We start from the raw sequence: 26,304 nt of genomic DNA, 5'->3' as shown, positions 1-26,304 counted from the left end.
ACAACTTTTATGTCCTGAACTTAAATACTCAAAATTAAAAAGTTATTAGGTAGCTATTTGTTAACATATAAAAAAGGGCTTTTAAATAAAGTTCACTTGAAGCAAATAAATTAAAAGTTTAACATATTGATCTAAAAAAATATTTTAGTAATGAAATGGAAACACAACAACCAAAATATACAAACATGCAAAATTTATAACAACTTAGTTTAAATATAAACATTATATATCAACAATTTAATTTTTAGTGTTAAAGAAGCACTGACTTATTTTCAAAATCTTATAAGATTTTTATGAGCAGTAACCGTTTATAAAAGACATTTAAATTTTAGTTTAAATCATATACCATACATTAAAAATAATTTCAAGTCTTCCTTTTTTTTCCGCCAATATAAGAGAGAGTCCGGACGTGAAGTGGGCTGGACCAAGCCGCTCACTGCTTACCTTATGGTGAGCGAGGATTTGTACAACAGTTCCGGATTTCGTATAAAGTTCCATATTTCGGTGCGCAGATTTGGTGGAAGTGTTGGAAAATTTTAAAGTTGCGGATGGGAGCTTTGGCCTGTTTTGGTTTTTTATCGAACAAAAACCTGCACAGTGACGTCATAAACGCGGTTGTTGCGACGCGCTCTTTAATCTAAGTTCGCTTTTGTATAGCAGGTTCGTTTAGTACGAATATACGGCTCTTAGTTTTTGATCTATACTTTTGGTTTCTGTTTAAAAAATATGTTTGCTGCATTATATATTTCCGCTAAAAAACACATTTTCAAAAGCTGCGTTGTTTCATTTTGATTAAATCTGACTATTGTTACAATATTTAGCTAATGGCTGAAGATATATATTTTAGTTTAAATAGTTGTTTGTGATAAACCAGCAGTGTTTCACTAAGTCACAAGCTTAGCCTGTTTCCAACTAATTAAATCAACAAACATTATGTTTTCTTTTCATTAGTTGGAATTTTGTAAGGTAAATTCGCATGAATAATAAAATTTGTTAATATTTTACGACTATTAAGTGTAAATCTTCTAAAAAATACAGTTTGAATCAAATTAATTCGGTTTTATAAGCTTTAAATTGTGTACTATTATCTGTATATGATTTTGTGCCTTTTATTTAAAAAATAATATACATTATACAATTAATATTTTGTCCATCAAACTGCTAAACTCTTTTAAAGCTTGTCAAGCTGATTTTGATAATGAAATGTTTTTTTAACTTCTGTGCACACTTTGTACTTTTTTTTTTGTTCAAAAACTGAGATGAGAAAATTTAGTTTATTTTTCCATAAATGATTAACCAAGTACAGTAAGTAACCATAGTTAAAATAAACTGTTGCAATATCACACCAGTGTATCGTCGGAAACTCTTTTTAAGATAAGATTGAGATTTATTAAAAGTTTTTCATAGCCACAGTTTTTTTTTTTTTTTGAAAATTAAAAACTATTAACAAAAGAGCAACTTTTTAAAGAAGTAAAATGAGCAGCAGTGTTACTTAAAGTAGAAAAATAGCATACTTGTAATTTTCAGTATAACAAAGCTTTAAAATACTTTTACTGTATTAGTTTATTTTTAGCTAAAAGCATGCCGCAGGTCAAACATTTTTGATGGTGGGCTAAAGTTTTTGATTTCAAAAAAAAAAATGAAGACTGATATTTGTAATAAAGTAATTATTATTCTTTTACTATATTTATTCAAAGAAAAATGATACATGATTCATGAAAATTTAAAAATATATTGTTAAATAGCTGCACTATTTTAGTTTTATAAGCCAAGTTTCTAATATAATCAACTTTTAGATGTTTTGACCAAGACAACTGCTGTAGCCAGACCAATTCATTTTATCTAAATGTGCAACTAGCTAAAAATTTCTATTAGTTATTTTAAAAACATACTTTTTACTGAGGGTAATTTAAATAGTATCTTAATCGAAGTATATTTGTAGTAACGTCGCACAAAATTTAAAATAACAAAGCAGTTTAAACTAAATTGTACACAGAGTTTCATGTTGATAGTTTGGAAGCCAGTGTTGAAAGCTAACACTTAGATATCGTATAGCATATGATAAATTTGTTTAGTTAGAATTAACAGTATTTATGTTTTAAGTGCGTGCTTTTTGTTTCTGTTCGATAACGTTGTTTATTGCTTTTAGTGCTAAGAAAAAGTTTTTACGAAAACTTGCATTCATATTTTTATATAAATGTAATCAGTATCAATACATAAGTTAACTTTTTGATGTTTATTACTGAAATTGCTTAGTTTAGTACAAAATTGATAAGTTGTAAACTAACAGTATTTATTTGGGAAGCTTAGTATCTTTTACATCCAATTCGAAAACAATAAACCTTAGCTTTATCTGTATTAGATTATTTAGTTTACCATTAGATAAATAAATAGTCCTATTCTGCTTCATTATATTTAGAAATTAGCGCATGAATATATAAAAATAAAAATAATCCCAATAGATCTTCAGTGTTGTGTAATTTAATGAATACAATTAAAAGTTATAGCCAAGTCAAAATATTTTTCAGGGCATTGATTTTATTTTATAAATCTTGAAAGTTTTACACAAAATCTAAAAAACTCTGTGCACAGTTGTTGTTTTATAATTTTATACACACACAATTTATATATCAACAGTTTTACCTAAAAATTGTTTCTGTATATAAAAATTGTAAAACCGACTTTCACAATAAAGACTTTACCTGTATTCTTATCATAACTTCGATACTATATAGTTTACATTTAAAGCTCCTACAGTTCGAAACAAAAACTTCAACATTATTCACTAGTGACTAGTTAATCAATTTTAGTTGATAAATAAGTAAAATGAGAGCTATTAATACTTACCAGTATTCTTGCAACGTTTGTAATAGATTACTTATAAGCCAAGTTAGAGAAAAAAAAGTCCTTTATAAGTAAAGGTATTGGAAATTGTTTTTTTACTTACTAAAATAATCTTAAAAGCAGATTAACGTAAAGTTTACAGCAGTTTGCCCTTAAGTGAAAATAGATATTGTGTAAACTTTTTCCATAAAAAAAGCGTAAACTTACTTCTGTTGCATTAGTTTTTAGACGGCTCAGAGTTTTTACTGTATAATACCTATAAAAAAACACCTATATGTATAAATATATAATATGTCTATAAAAATCACAGCATATTAGACAGTAAAGTTATTACGATTTACCATGAAAACCATGTTGAAAACATTTTTACTTCTTTTAAAAAAAATAATGTTTATTAGTCCATCGGAAATTATTAAAACAACTTTAAATTTACGGTTTTTTTAAATACTTTCATCGATTTTTAAAAGACATACTATCTTGACACATGCAATTTGTTAGTTAAATTTTAACATTTTCTTTAATACTTAAAGCAAAAAAAACTGTTATAGCTTGGTCAATTTGTTTTGTTGACATTGTACAAAGAATTGAAAATTTTCACCAAAAAAAGTAATATTTTATAAACATGTATTTTTAAACAAACTTAATTATCGAAAGATCTAAACAAATTTAGCTAGATAGCAATAATATTTTTTATTAAACACTATATACTAGATAACCTGTTGTACACAAAACTTCATCTTTAGTTATCTTCTTTGCATCTCTTGAAAAGTTTCGGGATCACTGTTTTAACTTAAATACGGAAAAATATAACAATTTGTTAAATATACCAACATAGTTAGCAAAGTAATAGTTGTTCGAAAATCATCATATATTATGGAATAGGCGACTTTAAAATATCATGTGGTAGTTTTCAAATTGTCCTGTGTTGCGTTTTTTATATACCAAGTATAATATGTAATTAAACTTCCTAATTTCTATCCATTGTCTTTCGACACATTTCAAGAAATTCAGTTATTAAGTTCGTATTTTGATTACAGATTTTACATTTTATACCACTTAGAAACATATTTTAAACCTTTATAATAAAGTAACTATGAGTAATTTTATAACGCTGTACTAAGCAAATAGATAGAAAAGTCATCTTCTTCAAGATACAAAGTAAAACAAAAATATATAGATTTACTATTTTTCAAAGTGTCAGAAATGCACGACGGGACACTTTTGAATGGCTTCAATTCAGCAGAGGTTTACACTTTTATATTTTAACCTTTTTTACTGTCACCCCTAACCCTTGGTCGGTAATCTTTCTTTTACTCTCATGCAACACTTACCCGATTCGCAAATTTAAATAGGTTGTAGTTTGAAAAAAACAAACGTATTAAACTCTTCTCAAGACTTGACTTTTTTAGTAGAAAACTAAAAAAACTGTGCACAGCTGGACAAAACTTTGTATGTTTTTAGCTTTTATATAACTGTAGGTTGTTTTGTATATAAAAACATTTAGCTAGAATAAGTCCTTTGCAAAAGGTTTTTTTTGAAAACCATTTTTCATTAAAAGAACAAACGTGTAACTAAATTTATAAAAAATGTTTTAACTTCTATCCTTTCTTGGTTAGGTAGGACTATCTAAATATAAAACTTTGTTTTTCTTTAAATATATGCAAAATAAACAATTCTTTAAACATTTTGGAAAATTGTACAACAGCTGAAAATAATGTTGATCGAATATAATTTCATTTGAATATAATGTTTTTATAATAAGTTACAATTAAAACATCTCAAATCAAATCAGTCAATTTAAATTTAGGCCAATTATACTTATTTAAGCTAACTATCAATAAAAATTTAAACTTAGAATGTTAAACAAGATTAAAGATAAACTTATAATTTCAATAACTAATCAAGCTTTTGTGTTGATTTTTGTTTTAACTCTTCAAACAATGAACTATACTCAAGTAATTTCTTATTATAAATCTTAATTTTGACATGCAACTTTATACTGTTCATTAATCAAAGTATACTTACATTTCAAGGATGTAAGACTTTTCATCAAAATTATGTTATTAGTTTATGAATTCAAACTAGGTATTTACTTGAACAATTACTGTTTTGCTTTAAAATATTAATTTTATTATCAACTGCTGTAGCACATACTTTAGAACAGTAAAGTTAACTTGTGCAAAATTGACACAAACTTAAAACTACTTGACTTTGAGAAGACAAAAAAGTATTTGATAATATAGTAATAAATGTCCAAATTCCAAACAAAAAAGTTAAATATCATAAATCGACTTTAAACTAAATAATTTCAAAAATTTTTAACAGAACAGAAGTATAAAACTTGAGTTGAAAACACTAACATCTTTAATTTTGAACATAAGAGTACTAAAAATAAGCTATATACTTAAATGGCAGTTCACTTGAAAACACCTAAAAAATTAAAATAAATCGTATAACTATATAAGAACCACTTTCTCAAAGCAACACAAAGTTTTTATCCTGGCCAAAAAAACAAAAAAAAAGTTAATTTTATACAAAAGACACGACTAAGCTGTTTTCATTCATTTTATTATTTTTATTTGGTTTTATGATTTTGTGTTTTTTTCTTGAAGATTTTTACATTTTTGGACTTAACTATGCGTAATAAAATATAAAATTTCTAGAGACAATGAGAAAAAAAAACAATGGCAGGCCAACACAGGAAATTTTTGTTTTAAATAAAACTTTTATATTAAGTATATTTAATTTTCTTTTCTAGTGCTGATTGTTTTTGCTAGGCCACTAATTCATATGTAGAAATATGTTTTTAAGTAAATATATAAGGGGAACATTCGAAAAATATAAAAAAAACAATTCAGTTTGAAGTAGATGCAAAGTAAGTCGGGAAAAAATAAATTAAATATCAAAAAAATAATAAAATCTTGCACCGAAGCCGTAGCGTTTTTTATCAATTAGTAATGAAATAGTAATCATTTTTTTTAACTATCGAAATTTCCTATCCAAAAGCACACCTCTTTGATATAATATTTAGAAAATTTTGAGGATTTTTATTTTGAAAATTATTTTGTTTAAGAAGGGAAAGGATATTTTAAATCGAGTTTACTCCTATGAGTTAATTGAAAATATATACTTTATAACAAAAACGTAAAACTAATAGCAGCCAGTAAAAAAAACTCAACCTCTTTGTTCAAAACAACTGAAAATATTCTCATATCAATATACATATATATATATATATATATTACTGTTGAAAAGTAGCTCATTTTATCACTTAAACATGACGCTTTTTACCTCGAATATTTTTCAAAACGCCACGGCCATTCAAAAACAACTGAAAGGAAGCTGTAAAACGCGACTAAAACAGAGAAGAGTTCTTTTTTTGAATTAAGAGAGAGAGCAATAAAATCGAACACAATAAACTCCGAAAGGATTTTTGAAAGGACGTCTCAGTGGTTGAAACTAAAACCCCTTTTTTTCATGTGAGAGAATAGAAAAAAATTATGCTAAAAAAACCTATTCAGTATGTAAATCAGTTCGATTTGTAAAAAAACTGAACTCCGGACTGCATCGTGGCGCGCTATCACTAAAAAGAGGTTTATTTTTCTGTTTTTGTGTTTTTTCAACAACAAATCATTTTTCCAACGTCGGCGAACAACGCAACCAAAACACAACGAAGCACAGAAAAAAAATCAAAAAAAAAAGCGCAAATAATTTTCATAAATAATTTTCGTACATGTCCTATATGATGGTATAACAACTAGCTATTATTTGAAACACTTTTTTGTCCACCCATTTTGTTTTCAGGTGGACTATCTGGACTTGGGCGGCGACGTCCTGGGTCCCAGTTGCTGGTCCTGCCCCGGCGGGGAGTCGCTGTCCGAGTTGAACTTGCTGCCGCGGGGGCTGTTGCCGTGCGACCGCGACTTTTCCTGCTGGCTGCCGTGGTAACCGTTGTGTAGGTGACCGTTCTGGTTGAGGTGGTTGTTGTGGTGGTTCTTTTTCTTGTACTGGCCGCCCCGATTACTCTGTAGAGTCAAAGAAAAAGTATAAGTTTCTTATCTATAATTATATAATTTAATGTATTTATTCTAATCTTAAAGTAATACTAGCAATAAAACAAAAACATCAAACTGTTGCACTACTAATCAGTGCTCAAACCTATATCGTTGAAATTTTTGTACCATGATAAAACTATATGATTAAATATTTTTTGTTTAGGACTTACTCATCATTGATTAACAAACTGATTTATGATGAAGAAAACTTTTGAGGTACATAGTATAAGGATACAAAATTACAATGACAAACCTTATCTCCAGGCAGACTTCTTGTTTTTTTGATCCTAAAGGAGTCGTTATTGAAATCTCTCACGGAACCTGCAGTAATATGTTTTTATGAACTGGCTTGTATAAGCTTATAACACAAATTAAAAAAAAAATAAAATTGTTTTTATAAATTCAAATTTGATTTTGAGATTTAAGAGTGAGAATAGGTTCAAATTAAAATGACGAAAAACATAACTTCATTAAAATTGTATCTTCTTATATTTTTAAGCAGTTATCTTAAACTCTCTCAATGAATATAAAAAATAAGACTTTCTTAATTTTAGTAACAAAATGCCATTTTTTATCATTACAATACAACTTTTCTTTAAACACAATAATAATTTCTGAAAATTTGAGGTCAATTGCATAAGAATATTATACAAAATTCCGAAGAAAAAGGAAATGAAAAGTTTCTTCTCCATACATTTATATTGGAAACTTTTTATTAAACTGCTATCATTTTATAAGTTCTTAAACTTATTTTTTATTCTGTAAAAAGTATTTTAAACCATTTAATTCTAGCTTTTAACTAAGGGTAAATGCTAATTTTTGTAAAACAAATATTGAATCATCCCATACGGCCTTAATTTTTCTAACTTGCATTTATAAGAAGTTTAATAGCCTGGTTATTACCACTAATGCGTTTATTTTTTAATTAAGTTTGACCAAAGCATTAACTATAAAAGCGCCCGTTTAATTATATTTTAAGTTTAAATTCATCAAAAAACTCAAAAATTTTTTTTTAAGATGTTCAAGTGTAAAAGTGTTTAAAAATTAATACATATTATTTATTCCTTAAACATTCTAGAAAACTGACCGTTATGGGACCTGGGTGAGGGAGATTTGTTTTCAGAATTGGTGCTTTCCCAGCTGTTGTTGTGCTTGTTGCTACGGCGCTTGTACCTCTTGCTGGAGTGGTTGTTAGGGCTGCTGTTGTCATGGTTTTTGCGGCTGTGGGGAGGAGCCGGCTCTCCCTTCTCGAGCTGAAGAAAATTTCACGTTAAAAACATAACCGACAGTTCGAAACTAGATGCGCACATGGATTAAAAGCTGATTTTTAAGGATCCAAAAAGTGCAAATTTATATTGATAGAATACAAGAAAAGTCAAATTTTCAAGTTATTCAAGTTGAGCATGTAAGAAATAGTCTTTATTTCGATTTTTACATTTCGTTTTAAGAACTAATTTGGCTACTAAGAAATTTAGAGTCACTGAATAAAAACTGCATAGTGACTTCAAGACGTAAAAAAAAGAAGACTTATATTAGGCTGTTAAGGTTGTTAAAAAAGCATGGACTTAAACATTTAAAAAATATTTAAAGTTATATTTCCAAAATAAAAAGCTAGCATACCAAATTATAAAATAAGTTATTTAAAACTGACTATTGAAAAGTTTAAGCTGATTTAAAAATATTGATGTTTTTTAATAGGTTACTGTTATTGTATATACTCATAAGATGTTTTTAAGTTAATAGTGTAACATCTTATATCTGTTTATAACTGAAAACACTATAAGTTATATTAAAGTATATGATATTTTAACAATTTCTTGTAATAAGGAAATATATGTATGACTAAATATGCACTCATTAGAAATTCAACTTTGTACAGTTATACAACAGACTGTAGATCTATTAAACAAATGTAACAAATTTATACAACCGTATGGCTTGAGTTCATCGGTTTAAACACAGAACAAACCCAAAAAAACATAAGAAAAATTGTTGTTTTATTGAGAACAAACAAACTAACATTTGATTTGTGAACTACTTGTTGATTTGTAGGATGGTTTATGTAAGGCAGCCGGTTAATTGAAATGACATCGTTGTTGATAGACCTTGAAATTTCTTCACTGGCTGTTATACGGGGTAAGGCAACATTAAAAAACAAGTTGTAGAAATAGATAATTTATATCTCAGTCATTATGTATTTTCTTTATAAAAAAAAAGAAATCAATATTTTTCAATTGATTATTTAACTATAACTTAACTACTACTAATTTCAAAAACTTTAAACAAACAATCGGTGTTCTTCATTGTCGACTAGTTTCTAAATAACTCTCAATTTTTGAACAAACCTTTTATTTTCTTCCAAATTTCAATTTTATGCATTCGCTTGTTGTGAAACTCTGGACCGACGTTGAGAACCATTTGCAAAATCCTGAAAAAAAACGCAACAAAAAATTAACAACAACCAAAAACACTAAACAAATAAAAAGCGTTTTTAATTGGCATTTACAAGTTCAATGGTTGGATTAAAATTCACGTGCTCTCAAAATCAAACACAACTAGTGAACACATTTGTTTGTTTAAAATGCTAAACTCCAATTGGTAATTAATTTTATAATTGCCAAAGCCCCTTGGTGGCAGCAGAGACCTTGGTGGTTGGAAAATGTTTGTTGTTTTAAATGAAAATTTGTGTGGAAAAAAAGCTGTTTTTTGGTACGCAAAGAAAATAAACAACAAATTTTTCTGACAGCGTCGACTTGAAAAACATCAAAAGTAATTACTAAAGGGAATAAAAACAATTATTTAAATCTACAAGACCGACAAGGTAACTTAATACATCGCTGAGCAGTTGAAAGAGCGGTGCAAATATCAGCGTTTTGGAGCAAACATCAAATTACAGTTATTACGTAACAGACGCGTGCTAATGCACTGCACACATTGGAGAGAAAAATTTCCAATAAAAGGCATTTGTGTGCGCTCTTTTGCAATGTGATGAACTTCAATTAACAAGACACTACAGCATTCGACAAATTCATATCATAGCACAGGTATTGGAACTTGAACGGGTGAATTAAGTAAATTTTTCCATTTTTTTTACTGATTGGAAATGTTGCCAGAATAAGTTGTGTAAAACGCTCGAGTAAACTTGTAAATAATAGTTTTGAAGGCAACAAAGTTCTTTTGTATAAATTTTTGCTGTGTAATCATTCCCTATGGCTTAAAAAGTAAACCATAGTAGTGTATGGCATATTTTAGAAAAATTTATATTACAATAAACACTGCAGTTTATTAAAAAACTAAATAAACAAAGCTTCTCAAAACTGTTATCGATTGCATAACTTGTACTTCTGCATTTTCCAAGAAAAACAAACAGGTTTTTTCGTTTTGTAACATATAAAATTTGTCATATTTACATAATCATTTCAAGCAGAAACATGAACAACTTTTCACAACACTGGACTCTTTTTCTTATTCTTTATCTAAAAGTAAACAAAACTAAAGTATCTACTTTCGGCAGTAGTTCAATCAAAATCGAATTAAACCGAGATTACAGTTTTTAGAGAAAACACTTGCATAAGCTTTTATTAAAATTAAATTACATAACAAGTGGTTATGGTCGCAATTAATTTTGAAAGGCGAAATTTGTTTACCTTTCGCCCACTTTGTTTGCTTTCGCGACACAAAAACAACTTGAGCTCAAGCAAAAGAGTTCAGCCTATAAGAAGCTGGGAAAATATTACTTCAAACAGCGTCGCTTGGTGGCCGTATATATTAATATTTTTCAAAACAAACAATTGGAAAATATACTTTTCCTCTTTTTTGTAACTATTCTATTCTAATAATTTTATTTCCAAGTTTGTAAGTTGCTATAAGACAAATAAGTTGCAGACATACTTAAAAAAACTAATTATAAAGTTTCAAATTTAAATTAAAATACAACATCTGTTCTAGATCTTTAATTCGCTTAAAACTTTTAAGTTAAATGTAGTAACTTACTATGTTTACAATGCAAATCAAAGTTAGTGTACTAACGTTTGGTTGGGGGTTTTGGACATGGTCTTGCTGGGACTTATGCGGCTACACACCCTGTGGTATGCGATTTGGAAGGCGTCTTTTATCCGCAGCACGTTGTAAGAAGACCGGCCCAGATCGTTGTCTGCAAAAAATAACTACATTTATTCATCTTCATACCAACAAATGTAAAACCTTAAAAAATATCGTAGATATTTAAGAAGTATAATTACAAAATTAAGCTTTAAAAAGTAAACATATAATGTGTCAAATATGTGTTTGTTATAGAAGTAGTTTTAATGTATAACAAAGAGTATAAACATTATAAACATTTTTATTGCAGGCCTTTTAAATAAAAATGAACAAAGAAAAATATGTTTAGACAGGCCGAGTAGAAGCGTTTGTTTTTTGTACTTTTATCAACATTTTTGACATATTAACAGTTTGTATGGTGTTTTATTTAAAATAAGTTTCACTAATTTAGAAACTCATCTTGACTAGTTAGTACTAACAGTTTTAATATACATATATATATATTATAATTTGAGTAAAAAATCAAAAAGCTGAGAAAGTTAATAGAACAATCTTTAACGAATAAAAAAGAAACAATACAAACCTGATTGTAGAGGGTCTTCCACAGTTAGCATCGACCATCCGTGGATTGCTTTCAACTGAAAAAATATTTAAGTGTCAATTAAATTTTTTTTACAAAACTATAACACATAGTTTTATAAACTGTCTGATTGAAAGTTTTAAATGAAATTTATACACTCAACTTAAAAATCAACAGTTTCAAATGGGAACATACAAAAATTTAAATACTACTAAAACAAGTGTTACTTAAATGAACTATGCTGATAAAAAAAACAGCAAATGCATCTTGATAGAACATTGATTGTTTAAAATGCAATAGTAAAATTAACTAACAGCCATCCGGAAACTTTTTCAAACTAAGCAAAGTAAAATATAGTTTTTGAATACAGTGAAAACTTTACTTTCAGCTTTGCAACTAGTAGCTTTAAACAATTTACATACCACCACAACTTAATTTTTAATTCAAGTTTTACAACCGCAGCTTTAAACATAAACACTTTAATAGTAAACTTAAATATTAGTATGCAAATTTAAACGTGAAACAAACTTATAAAGATTTTCTTGCTATTCAAGTAAGTTTGCTTAGTAAGGCAGAGGTTGTAAAACAGGAGTAAAAAAATTCTTGGTGTTTACTCACTATGTAAACTATTATATAACTATTTCTCGTAAACCTTTTACCAAACTTAAGTTTAAAACACACTTGTGTATGTTTTATTCCTGGTTAAAACTGGAGTAAAAAGTTACTCTGGTTGTTACTCACTAGACAACTTTTGGTTATTAAATTAAACAAATATGATATCTAATTAAGAATTTTTTTTTCATTTTTAGTTTCAGAACATTTTGGCAGCAACTAACTTGTCCCTTCATGACGAAAGGTCCCTCCCTCACTCTGACTGCCACCGACTTGTAGTTGAGGTTGATGCCGTACAGCTCGAAAAATTCATTCAGTAAAACGCCCACATTCGTCTTGTCGTCCCTCGACCTCTGCTGCGTGTTGCCCTGGTAACCACAATACAATTAGCTTAAATATATTTGCTTTGGTAACTAAAATATGAGTGGTCAGGTTTGAGTTTAACTTGGTGGACACAATTTTGTGATGAAAAAATTAAAAAGGTTTTATTCGATTATTATTAAGTACCCAAGTTATGTTATTTGAATTTGCTATCAATTTCTTAAGCTAATGTAACAAAAAAATCATATCTTAATATAATTTTAATATTTAAATATATTAAAAGAAATATATTAGATAAAATTTTCATTTTTAAAAGTTTGGTTAAATTCAAGTTAAAATTAAAAGTTACAAACTTTTTTGCAACTTAAAATATGCTTTTAGAGCAACTTGGCAACTATAAAAGTTTTTTTTTTCTCCACATAATTTTCAAATGTTTATCAATAAGTACATAAGTGCTAATTGAATTAACTCATACAAAACAAAATACTACTATATTATAATGTTTATATAATAAGTATAACGAAATAATAGAGTTGATATTTCCTTTTATGAAATTATTATTTATATAAATCTATATTAAAAAAATTATTTAGGCAAAAACTAATTATACTTCAATCACCGAATAATTCAAGTAAAAGATTTCCTTGTAACCTTTGAAATTTCCGCGTATAAAAAGATCAAATTAGAACAATACGCACAACGTACGTATAAAATATGTATTCCAAATAGCAACATGTTCAACGCTGCAGCTTTTTAACATTTGAAATTGTGTTAAACTTTGTACACGCATTAAGAAATTATGTGGCTTCAAAAGAAAATAGGTGTAGTTTGCAGAAATATTTTATCTACTTAATCAAGATTTGGACTGTTTATAATTTTAAACTCCTTAAAGTGTTTTTGTCGTAAAAAAATATAAGTAAGGACATAACTAAGGTAAATATAAGACTATAGAAGTAAAGCTTTGTATTAATAAAGTATTATTAGCTATTTGAGAGAACATAACTTTTGTGTTCTACATCAAAGTTTTATACTAATTTCCAATAAAAATTTAAAACATTAAAAAATACTTGTACTGAAAACTCAAAATTATTATCTCATTTACACACATATAACGTTGAACGTGTAGTGTCTAGCTCTTTGGAACGTAACTTTCCAAAATAGTTTAACAGCTGTACTACTATGAAAACTTTATCGATAAAACAACAGCAAATACCTTTCGAGCAGAAATTTCACTACAGAAAGCAATCGAACGACTTTAAATTACCAGCTTATTTTGTCATTTTCCGGAATAAATTTTCAAAAATACTTTTTTAGTTGCTCTGAACTTTAATTACTAAGAAAAAAGTATTGCTTGTATCTTAAAGTTGGTCTTGTATCTAAAAATGCTTGCAGTATTTATAAAGCTAAAAAATCCTAAATATGTAGCATTTTTATCAGTATTGATAACCATTTAGTTGTAAATAATATTATGATAAAGCTTAAATATGTAATGAGTAATTACTAACATAGAAATTATTATACATTATGCAATTAAAGCGCTTATATAGTCGTGATTCAGGTCACATTTTAAGGTTAATTTTTATCTCCACGTTTTTAATAAACGTTACTCAAATAAGTATTTATGTATATGTACTTTAAAATGTGAAGTACTAAATACTTAGAACTTAATTTATCATTTGCTATTGACTCTGCTTAATTGCATACTTAAACACAATACGATTAAAGCTTTACAGGGGTTTTGTAAATCAAAATTGAACTTTAAATAGAAGTTATTTGTGGTTTGAAAAATTGACCATAAGTAGGCTTGTCTTATATCATAATGATATATTTATGTAAAAACATTTTAAGACAAAGTCATTACAGATTAAATATATTTTTGGAAATAATATCTTCATAAAACAGTAAAATAATAATATATAACTATTAACAATATTTAAAAATTAAATGTTATGAAGAAGCATAAAAGTCGCAAAACAATTATCAGTAACATTCAAAAAATAGCTGCTTTTTTACAATGAAAACTTATTTACATTATTTCATAAAAAACTAACGATGAGAAAGGCGATGCACATTGTAATGAGGGCATAGGAGCTGATGCCTCCGTACCAAACCTCGTTGAAGTCTCTGGCCACCAGAAACTGCTTCAAAACGAATATAAGTTTCGGCAACACCGGGTATTTTCGCATCATTCCCTGCAAGAAGAAAAGATAAATGTGAAATCAGTGAGAATTGTTATTAGTTAAAATTTCTTAGTATATTTCATCTGGTTAGAACTTTTTATTAATCCGTGTTAAATGTTTGTGTTAATATTTTAACAAATTTGAATTCATGTAAAAATATAAATTGTAACTACAACTTAAATACTTTTTTTTGAAATCATAAACACTTTTTATATTTGAGAAACACCATCAAATATATTTAAAACTTACTTAAGAGAAAAATGGTTGAATGTATTAAAAAAATTGTGTTTTAAATGTTAGTTTTTATGTTTAACAAAACATGACCTTAGTTAAAACTTTGTTTTCATATACTAATTATAAAAGCTTTAAATCGTCAAAAAGCTTGTCTTCCAGAAAAAATAAAATAATTTGATTTTTATTCTAGTGAAACAGTTTTAACAAAATTTTCACAACTAAAAACATTTAATTCAATCAATCTTATTAGATATATGCATACTGTTTTGGATAAACAAAATTAACATATACCCAGTAAACTTTGCAGCATAAAATATAGAATTGCTGCTAATGTTAGTGATTTTCAATGTGAAAAAAGCTAAATATTTTTAAATACCTAAACTAAAATTAAATAACTATGTGAAATCTATAAATATAAAAATTAATACTGCTTCGTAAGTAACTTTTATTTTGCACAATCCCTCAATTAAACCGCAAGTAAACTTATCTTTATTTTCACACGAAAATTATGATAAATTCATAATTTTAAAAATAACTAGACACAAATATACGTACTTTTTATCAGTCAATTGCTTATGTAAATATTTATTTTTTCAAATAAAAAAAACGCATGGCTTAAGTTATAAATATAAAGTGATATCGATCAATAAGTATTGTTTTCGAATAAACAAAATGTAGGTCATATTCATAAAGTTTATTGAAACATTGATTGTATAACAATGTAATAAAATAAAATAATGTTAATGACGCGCATATAAAATTTTTACACTATTTCCTTGTCAATTCTTTTAGATATGCAACATTATAATCAAGTTTGACAGAATGTACATTTGTAAGTACACTGTTCATCTACAGATTGCACAACTTCGTTTATATTACCTTTATTTAAAATATAACAAGAAAGTATTCATATTTGGACACTTTTTTGCACATATTGTTTTAATAGGATTTTGAATCTCCACTTATTTGATAATTCAAACAAGCTTCACGGGTCAAAAATAAACACTACTACCAGTCGACCAGCTACACTTTAACTTTGTTATCAATGTTTACTTATTTTTTACATTTGGTCACATGCAAAAGTAGTACTCCACGAGCGAAACCAGCCCTCTTTAAACTCTTGCTGCATGAAAACAAATTATCAACAAACAAGTTTTGGTATTCACAGCAATGTCGAGTGAATGAAAATGTTCAGTGCGGACAAGTAAGTGGCTACTTGACTGCGCTGTCGTTCTGTTGTTTTTACCACCTGCTCTTTTGTGTTCATGCATGTTGGTCATAAACAACTTGTGTGTCTGCATCTGATTGCATACATATGTAGTGAACTCACATAATTATGTGTCTTTTTAATCATTTTTGGAACGCATAGATATTCTTGGCACAGAAATAACGTCATAAAAGTCAAACTTGTTTCCAAAAGTGTAACTTATATTACAATTATAACAATATAACAATTAGTTTACGTGTACTACTACTATTTTCTACCTGTATGGTGTTCAATATTTAAAACTTGAATAAACTTAATAAAGAAGTTCAATTGTTTAATATAAACGAATTTTACTAAATATTTGAAATAAACGATACAAATAAATACATTTATTAACAATTTTATTTCATAAGCATATATCAACCAAGAGTCTAATGCAAGTGTAGGCTAACCCAAGTCTGGAATTGAACACAACTTATGCTACCAATTATTAAACTCATAAAATAACTGTGCAAGCTTTTACAGGTTTTATATAATCCTTTACACAATTTATTTTTGTTTTATGCTTAAGAAGTTTATCAGTTTTTGAATATTGATAAAAACAGCTGTATAAACTTTCCATATAAATAATTTGATACAAAATAGTCTATTTCATTATACATATCTTGACTCAAACAAATACTGCAGTATTAGAGCAACTAGAAAGATTCCTTATGGCTTAATTGAAACCAACACAAATTTACAAACAAGTATATTTACACACTAAAGAGGAATATCAGTTGATCAATCAATTTTATTGGCAATTATGTTACGTCAAACAACGTGTATTTATAGGCTTTTTTCCAAGTTCTAAGTTTGAACTAACGTGGTTTTCGATTGAAGATAATATATTATTTTCAGAATAGGAAAAAAAACTATCTTTAAACTAAAGTGTTTAAAACCTAAAAAAATTAATACATTTGATTATATGATTTTTTTTTAGAACTTGAAAGTCAATAAATTAACTAAGTTTTATATATATTTTTTAGAGGAAGCGTTTAGAACGCTAAAACAGTTGCTCTAAGCAAAAGTTTACTTTTGTGTAAATTAGCTTATATTAGTTAGAAATATTGCTTTTTTATTGTCTCACCTTTACGTATTCTACAACGTCTAAGCCTCTTCTTTGATTGACGCTGATATCTACTTTTATTGGTATTACTCTATGGGTTAATTTGATGATTGGTACCTGCGAATGAAACTTTTAAACTATCAATAGGTAACTATGTTTAATACCATTAAATTATTTAAAACAAATCTATGGCATTTCCAAATCATAACCAAAAACTTTTTTTAAATCTATCAAACTTGTACAGGGTAGTTAAGGACAAAAAGAATGAGTCATATCTACATTTAACTTTTTATATAATTTTTTTTTCCACATTCTATAATTATTTCAAGATTAGGCTTTCATATTAATTACTTCAGCTTACTTATTAAGAGTTAGTTTAAGGCTACCAAATTTTAAAATTACAAGTACAACCTTAATATTAAAAACTAATTTACCAGATGCATCAATTTATTTCAATACAAGTTATTTAGGATGAGTCATAATACCAGCTTTATGTAACTTTTCATTCACCGGATTTAATTTTAGAACATATTAGTTACACAAAGAGTTAAAACTCACAAAGGCTTTGTCAAGGACTTGTAGAGTTTCTCGTTCGACGATGTTTCTTTTGAAGAACTCGTGTTTCAGTTTGAAGAGTAGAGATGGTATGTCCGTGCATTTTCCTATTAATACTGCGTCTACGTCGCTGTAAAAGTTTTCTTGTATAAGTAAGTGTTTATCTAATTACATATAGCTTTACAACAAAAAACAAAAGACCCGTAGAGACTTGTGATTCAATTTACATGGGCTAACTTTGATGTTTTATTAATTTTATTTAAATTAAATTTTGTTACAGCCATAAATATTGGTTAATTTAAACAGTACCAATATGCACTTAATTTGTCAATAAAATAATCTTACAAAAATCCAACTTATTTCTTGTAAGTCAACTACACAATGATTTTAAAACAGCACAGAAGTTTATCTAAGTTTCACTTTTTTGTTTATATCAAAGCTACACTGCGTTTGAGAAACCTATTTGGTCGTGGGTGTTAATTGACTGCAATAAATGTGCTGCAAATTACGAGCGTCCGCTGGCTCATACAACAAGTAAATGTATTAGAGTTTACAAAAAATCAGTCATATTATGTACACATTCATAAATTACAAAATGAATCACCAGTTTGTCTTACGCAGCAAATTTCTCATTCATAAAAACTTAATAGCAGCAGAGAAATTTTGTTAGACATTTTATAAATATAACAATGATTTATTTACCTAGAAGGTAGGTATAGACCGGTTCGAAAACTTCCAAATATTTCCATCTGAATGAAAAAAAAAGATTAATATAATTAAAACTTATTATTAATATAAATTTTTAATTAAAAACTATTATCTAGTTAATAGTTTTTAAGAAAAAACTAGATGAGTAAACATATAATAAGGTTAAAACATATAATTAACTAAAAGTTTAATTTCTAGCTGATGCATATATCAAGAGCGGCTCACTTTCATGTGGGGACACACGTCATTGATGACGCTGTTGACGTCACTGATGACTCGGTTTCGCATGTCCACTTCGGCCTGCTGGGGGGTTATGTACGTGTAGAAGTCACATATCTCGTTGTGGAAACTGAACAGTTGAAGCATTTTTAGAGTTAACTACTGGGATATTTTTACATAAAACTACTGCAAACTTGAATTGGAATACTCGAGTACATTTACTTATTTTACAAAAAAAATTAATAAATTTTTACATCCGCTGTAATAATTTAGAAATTAACATCATTAAAGCTTGCAGACAGTCAAATAAAAGATTTGCACGTATTAAAAACTTGTAATAAAAAGTAGGCTTGAAAAATAATATTACATCAACTTTTGTTTGTTAACTTAGTTTATAGAAAATGTTAATTAACCAATTCATTGTATCTGCTTTGTTATTAGCTAAAGCTTAGTTTACCTAGATAAACATTAAGTTTAACTTAAGAAGTTAATAGAGAAAAAACATTTAAGTTTAGAACTAATACTTACAATATATTTAGTAGGACTGTTAAAACAAAGCGCTGTTGAGTAACCTAATATACTTTTAATTGTACACAACAATCAATTTTAAGGTAGTGTTTATTTTAGAATTTATAATGCTTTGAAAAATTAAGTAAAAGAACATAATAAACAAATTTGCATTACAATAACAAATTGAAAATTTATACTTTTGTTAATTTCGGGCCATGTTTAATATCTTAAGTATACTTATATCAAAACAGATGGGACTTATTCAATCAAGTCTTTGGGACAAAGTATTTTTGCAGCAAATTTAAAACAACAAAATTAGAAAAAAACTCATTAGGACTCTTAAGTTTCACGCAAGGGACTAACCCTATCATGTCCTGCCTGTATTCTGACTGAACCCAGGGCGGTCGGAACATTTCTTCCGATTGAGGGGATTCACCTCGCCTGCTCTTTTTTCCACCGTGCGGCGGCGATTCGGCGGTACCGTCTTCTGGTTTGTACGGGCTCGACTTTTTCATTTGATCCCTGAAAACATACTTGTTTTTGTAACATTCAAAGTTTGCTTATAGCTTTTTAAACATTTAGGGGCAATAGGTCTTTAAAATAATCTGACAAAATTAGTTAAACATCATATATAAAAATTATAAATGATAATTCAGTTAACTTTAACAAACAAAGATTTGTGAACTTTATTATGCATAATTCTAAAAAAATAATAAACAACTATTGATTTTACTTTGAAAAAGACTTGATAGGTCCAACCAAAAACAATATTATCTGAAAGTTTTTGAGTGCTGCAAATAATGAACATGTACTAACGGACTTGTTAAGGAAAGATCTTCTAGTTGTTTGTGAACGGACGCGAGTGTTGGGTTGTAATTGGTGTGATTTTCTATACGTGGATACCTTTCAATGCCCTGATCGAAATATACTTGCTACAAGCTCTGTTTACAGCTTATAAACTTGTTTGTGGGTGTTTAAAATTTAAGCGAGAGGCGCTTTGAGCTCTGAAATGCTATTTGGTGAAATTTCAAGTTTTATACTACTAATGTAAAATTAAATAATATAAACTACATTTTAAATAAAAAATATCTAAATAAATGTAAATAAAAAGTGATATGCATGCACATAACAGCATTCGTGTTTATTTGCTTTAGTATTTTTCATACAGCAGCGAAATAAACGTTTTATTATGTGAAAAGCTAAATTACAGAACGTCATTACAATCAGCAATTTTTGTTAAAGTTTAGTAATATTTTAATAATAATTTTCTACAATTATTTAATAAATTATGGAAACTTACAAGTTGATTTTAGTTTAAAAAAATAATAATAAATATAATATAAAAGCGGGGTAAAACTAAGTGTTGAAAGTTTTATATTTAAACTTATAATTTATCTTTTTTTTTAAATTTATTTTATACTATATAATTGTTGATTTTTCAATTAACATTGGTTTATAGAAATCAAATACATTTTTGCTTACGTTTTTAATCTATTGATAATATAAAAACTAATTAGTTGAAATGTAATTTATTACACTGAACTATTATAAATACAATTACATAGCTTAGGCTAAGCATTACAATAATTAAGTAAAATTTACACAAATGCTACAACTACTGTATAAATGAAGCTAATTAGCTACATGAGTAACATTGTTGCTAATTTGTAGTAGACAAAAGTAAAATAAAACTAATAGTATGAGCTGACTTGTGCTATAAGCAAAATGTACATTTTAGAAAATTTTAAACGTGGCAGATAATTCAAACTTGTTTTTATTGTTTATCAGAAAATATTCTAATAAGATTTCTATTTTCTTAGTAAATATCAAAACTAATCAGCTTAACTTAAACTTAAGTTTAATTAAATCTAAAACTAGTTTTATTTAGTTTTTAAAACTAAAAATCTAAATAGAAAATAAATCGGAACCTAATTAAAGATTTTCTAAGTTTTGTGGAAGTTTTAATATTTTTATTTTATGTAAGTTACTTAAAAATGAGGAAAAATGTTTAACAAAAAAATATGGTAGTCTACTTAAATTGTTAGTTGAAATAATACAAACTATATCCAAGTTAGACTTTTTCTTTTATAAAAAATCATATTGACCTTGGTTAAATAAAAAAAAGTGTATAACAAATTAAATTAGCTTAAACAAATAAAATTGAATAAATTAAAACAAAGATATTAAACTTTGTCAAGTATTATTTCTAGGGTAGTGTTTCTCACACTCTTAAATCAGTTTATAACTTGAAAAAAATATGCACATCAAGTTATTAGGAAGTTGGAAATTCATTATATAAAAAGTGTTCTTATTATGGCTTAACTGTCTAAATCAGCACAACTTATTGGATATAAACCTATATTGAAACTATTTGTGTATGAGTATAGAAAAAGTCATTTTATTTCAAAATATTTCACCCAATCAACATTTTTGAGCAGCTTAGATTTATTCCCATGCAAAATTATTGTTCATGAGAGAAATACTGTTCTAAAGGCATATGTATGAAATTTTAGCCGTTTTGATAATGTGAGAGGTAAAATTAAAAGATCTGGATTAACCTCAGGGGTTAAGGTCGGGATTATAGCTAAAGGTTTACATTTTTTAGTCAAATAAGTGGGGTTTGAAATATGGATTGTGTTGATTGGTGCAAAAATTTCACTCGTGAAACTACAAAAACACCCCAACTCTTTTCTAAATATTTTTGAAAAAAAACTGGTATGTCTTTTTTGAAAACTTTTCGTTTATTATAATACTAAAAAAGAAAAAAAAAACTTTAAACTTATAAATAAATGACCATCAACTACTGAAAATGTTTCTCCATGTTTTTTTTTCAAATTTTATTTTGCTAAATAAAAAATACAAGCTACACTTGCATTACTCATGTTTCTCCTTACTTACTTATCTCATTAGTCCAAAGCAAAACTACACATGCTTTTAACCCCTTGCATAAGATACTGCTAACTTAAGTCTGTGTATGTATAGATTTTATAAACCTGTTTTTAAAATGAAAATATTATTTACATAGGCTAAACTGAACTAACTTCTATAAGGTTTGTTCATTGTGTAAGTAAAAAGGATATATAAACCCTATACTTTAAAAACAATTAGTTAAAGTGTAGTAATACTCTATGAAGTATTCAAAATTGGAAACAAGTTGTTCAAGTTTTTAAACTGTTGCTTACTAACCTTAAGATTAACAATATACACAAGTTATTATTTGTGTGGTTACATTGACTAAATTATTAAGCATTCTTTGATTTAAAAAAATTGTGATTGTTCAAGCCAAATTTGATAATAAAATAAAATAAAAACGAATAATTACTAAAAAACTTGTTCATTTTTTAATACAACTATATATTATTTTTACATGAGTTGCCACTGGTTTTTAAACTTATTCATTGGATTCGGTGTGTAACAATGAATACCATAATGTGAAAGTTTTCCTATTTTTTCCAGTGAAGTTAAACTAATATGGAATTCTAAACATATTAAAACATTGAAAATATGTTCCGTTTTTGCTTTTTAACAGGATTTGTATAAAACTTTAACACTTAACAAGTTAGTTATACCTATTTTAAAACAAATATTTTTATATTTATGTATGAGTACAAAAATGAATAGATAAAAGTAATATAAGTTTGTATTTTATGTTATAAGCTTACATTTTAGTATATAAGTGATATTACACAGACTTTGTAGATACTTAGTTTTATGTAGGAGTCAAAACAGCAAATAAAAAACAACTTTAACATGCAGGCAGTAATTTTTGAACTTATTATTCAAGCCAATGAGGATTATACATTACCATACTTTATGAGTATGCAAAGAACAAGTTACTAACTTAATTTACTAAAAATTTCTAGATTCTTAGATATTCAACTTCTGCAACAGACCATGTTTTTAAGTAAAAAATTCTGGATTTATACAACTTATTTCTATCAAATTTGTTAGTCTTTTTTGTGACTTATAAAACTTTGCTTTATTTAAATAAACTTGAATGTGTTTTTGTGATAATTGCTACATGTACAAAAATTTGCATCTATAAGGTTGAACTTTTGAGGCCCTATACACCTTACATATGGGTTGTTTTCAAAAAAATGTAAAGTGCGCCACGGTAGTAAAAGCTAGGAAGCTAATACTTTTTCTGTTGTTTTTTATGTAATTCCCCTTGCATTAAAAAATTTCATTGTGATAATCAAATACTTTTATTTTTGAGGGACAGCAGATGCACCCTAATGACCAAGCATAAATTATTTTTTTTTAATTGACCTAAACCCCTCTTTAATTAAATGGTTACTAACATAATTTTATACTTGGCCAAGTTTAAAATAAATCCAACTTTTATAGACATACCACTTTATATTAAATGCTAGCTGAATTATTAAAGGATTTTAGTTTAAACTGTAACCTAAAAGTAATATTATATTTACTTAAGAACATTTTGAGGGATACATAAGTTTTGAATTAAATAAAATTCTATGTTATTTGTACAAAAGTACAGTTCATAAAACCAGTTTGAAGTTAAAACTAGCTGCTGATTTTACACATTTCAACAACTATACTTAGCTATACATACAAGCTAACAGAATTTTACTTGTTATTATAGCTAACTTATGATCATCAAGCAACTGAACTTGGTAATAGATTTAAGGGTTTAGTTCAAAACTTATAGGTGGTTACATGCTTGTAATTATTTCAAAATATAGTAAATTTTTAATTTTATTTAAATATTATTTCATGCAACTTAAACTTATAAATTTCCAGACCCAGTGGCAACCATGAATACAGATTTTTTGGCTAGAACTTAGTTCTGTGTCATTTTACAAATCATAAAAACTTTGCATAATATCTGATTATAGATATTTCTTAAAAATCTTAACTAATAAGAAATTTATGGGTAAAAGGTCTAAAACTTTTTTTTTCTATAAAATAAAACAAATTATTGTTTTAACTTTGTTTAACTCTCAAACAACTTTTTGTTAAGTAAGCTAAGCACTAAACCAAAACTACTAACGCTCAAACAACAAAAAATCAACGCAACTCTAAAGCACAAAAAAAAGTGTTTTTTTTTAGTGCACATCAAGCCACACAGGCGCTCTCGTCGCAAACTAACCGAAGTAGAATTCAAAACGTTCATTAATACTTGTGCAGAAAATTCTCAGACGCTTTTGGTTGTGGTGGTTGTTTGGCGGTGCATTCACTTAGAGAGCTACGGCCTTGGCTACCAGATGTATTAGCACACCTATTTAAAGTTAAACTAAAATCCTTTCACTTAAATCTGCAATAAAAAAGTTAAGGAGTGTGCGTGACGAGACAACACTATTAGCAAAAAGGAAAACTGAACCTAGTTTTTAGCCATAATCGTTTTTAATTTACTAAAAGCTAGCATAGTAGTATGTAAGAAGAATGAACCAAATGCAGAAGAAACTGAAACATGATAAATCAAAGTTCTTATGATTTTCAAACTAGACAACATAATCAAATTACTAAGCTAATAGGCTAGCTTTGAAGCATAAAATATCAAGTTAAAGATTTTATTTGGTAATTTAGTAGAGATTTTAAAAATTTCCTATTAAAACTTTAAATCTCAAAACAAGCTGTTGTTATTATAAGAAGATTTTATTTTAATTTTACTATTGTAGAAAAAAAATGGTTTAAAAAATAAACTATCTTAGTAAAACCAATGAAACTTAACTAAAATTCATTAACAAAAGTATAAAAACAAGAACAAGGTTGAAACTTATCAAACTTCATAGTTTACACTTAAAAAGCTGTAAATTTAAATGTAAGAGGTAATTCTATTCTGATAATAATATTTTACGGAGTAGACTTTATTAATCCTTTAATAACAACTAATTCAATTGGTTGCTGTAAAGCGAAACAAAACACATTAAAAAAATTAATCTGTACACTTGTGTCCATTTAGTTCAAGCATAAATTTTAAAAATATGATAATCCGAATGCATAGAACTCTTTAGTTCAATTAGATGTAAATCCTAGTAGCAATATAATCAACAGTACACTTTACTTTCAAGTTTAAAAATTTAGCTTTTGTTAAAATCATATAAAAAAAAATTAATCATTGGTCTGGTACAATTACATTTAATAAGATAATACACATAAAAAATAATAAAAACTAATAAAAAGCCTACAATTTTTTATTAATACTTTATCAATTATTCTAGAAACACTTAAGACTTTTAACTGACAGTAAAATTTCAAGAGACACAACAACAGACACATACATAAAAAACAAAATTACCTAGTCTACATTTGTCTTATACAAACTAACAGCAGTGTTAGCTCAGGTTTACGTAAGAGTTTGCATGCCATGGTCAGTAGTGTTCGCTGTGTATAGGTAAAGTGTTCAAAAAATACTACTCTAAAACCAAGTTGTCGAGCTCAGTAGACAATGGCTGCTTGGTCACGGCTGGTTTCTCAGCTTTGACCCCCACAACGGCCTTGTTGAACAGCTCCAAGATCATCCTCTGCCGGAGCATCAGCATGTCCGCCTGAGTAAAGTCCAAGGGGGCTCCCCTTGACAGAAACTCAATGTTCTGACAAATGAAGACTCCACAGTCATTGGACTTGTGCTGCTGGGGGCTCTCGGTTTTCATGTTCTTCAGAGTCCACTCGCCGACTTCCAGCTTGACCTGGTGCTTGTCCAGGTGTTCCTGGACCAGGTACTCAAGAATTGCCTCAAGAACAGGGTTGTTCTCGCTGCCCAGGGAGTCATAGTACAAAATGGTCTTTTTCTTCATATACACAACAATGAGAGCCCAATGATCCCCCAAGTGTATTGGAACAAACAGAATATCTTTTTCAAAGATTTTAATTTTTTTAGTCCATCTAAGCAATTTATTTAAGACACATTCATTTCCAACCAATTTTGGGTAAAAGTGAGTGTTGTAGATGTAAATTTGAGGAAGATTTTGATTAGCGTTAGCCCTGGCTTGAATCATTGCTGTGTAGGAGTTGATGATGATATCATTCACCAACTCATTTACAAACAGAGTCTTGAACGAATCGCCGTTAACTATATTACCGTCTATTGACATGATGTGTATATTCATGCACTCTGCGTACAGTGCTTTTACTGCAGCAGAAAATTTCTGTGGTTCTTCTGGAAC

At 27.6% G+C, this 26,304-nt stretch overlaps 1 protein-coding gene across 1 annotated transcript; it reads right to left on the bottom strand.

Moving 5' to 3' along the window:
* Positions 1-5,395: 5,395 nt before the first annotated feature.
* Positions 5,396-24,448, bottom strand: LOC145849880 (terminal nucleotidyltransferase 4B-like). Its single transcript, XM_082954973.1, has 16 exons — positions 24,288-24,448; positions 19,991-20,088; positions 19,538-19,696; positions 18,671-18,794; positions 18,440-18,486; positions 17,741-17,867; positions 17,204-17,299; positions 14,505-14,645; positions 12,357-12,500; positions 11,524-11,578; positions 10,929-11,052; positions 9,245-9,327; positions 8,920-9,023; positions 7,987-8,152; positions 7,153-7,220; positions 5,396-6,869 (listed from the first exon to the last, which is right to left on the bottom strand). Exons 1-16 carry the CDS (start codon positions 24,309-24,311, stop codon positions 6,654-6,656), a joined length of 1,776 nt encoding a protein of 591 aa, XP_082811099.1. The 5' UTR covers positions 24,312-24,448; the 3' UTR covers positions 5,396-6,653.
* Between the last annotated feature and the right edge of the window lie 1,856 nt (positions 24,449-26,304).

This window comes from Thalia democratica, chromosome 2 (assembly GCF_965202585.1).
Source record: "Thalia democratica chromosome 2, ktThaDemo2.hap1.1, whole genome shotgun sequence".
Taxonomy (NCBI): Eukaryota; Metazoa; Chordata; class Thaliacea; order Salpida; family Salpidae; genus Thalia; species Thalia democratica.
This window is presented reverse-complemented; position numbering and strand designations above follow the sequence as displayed.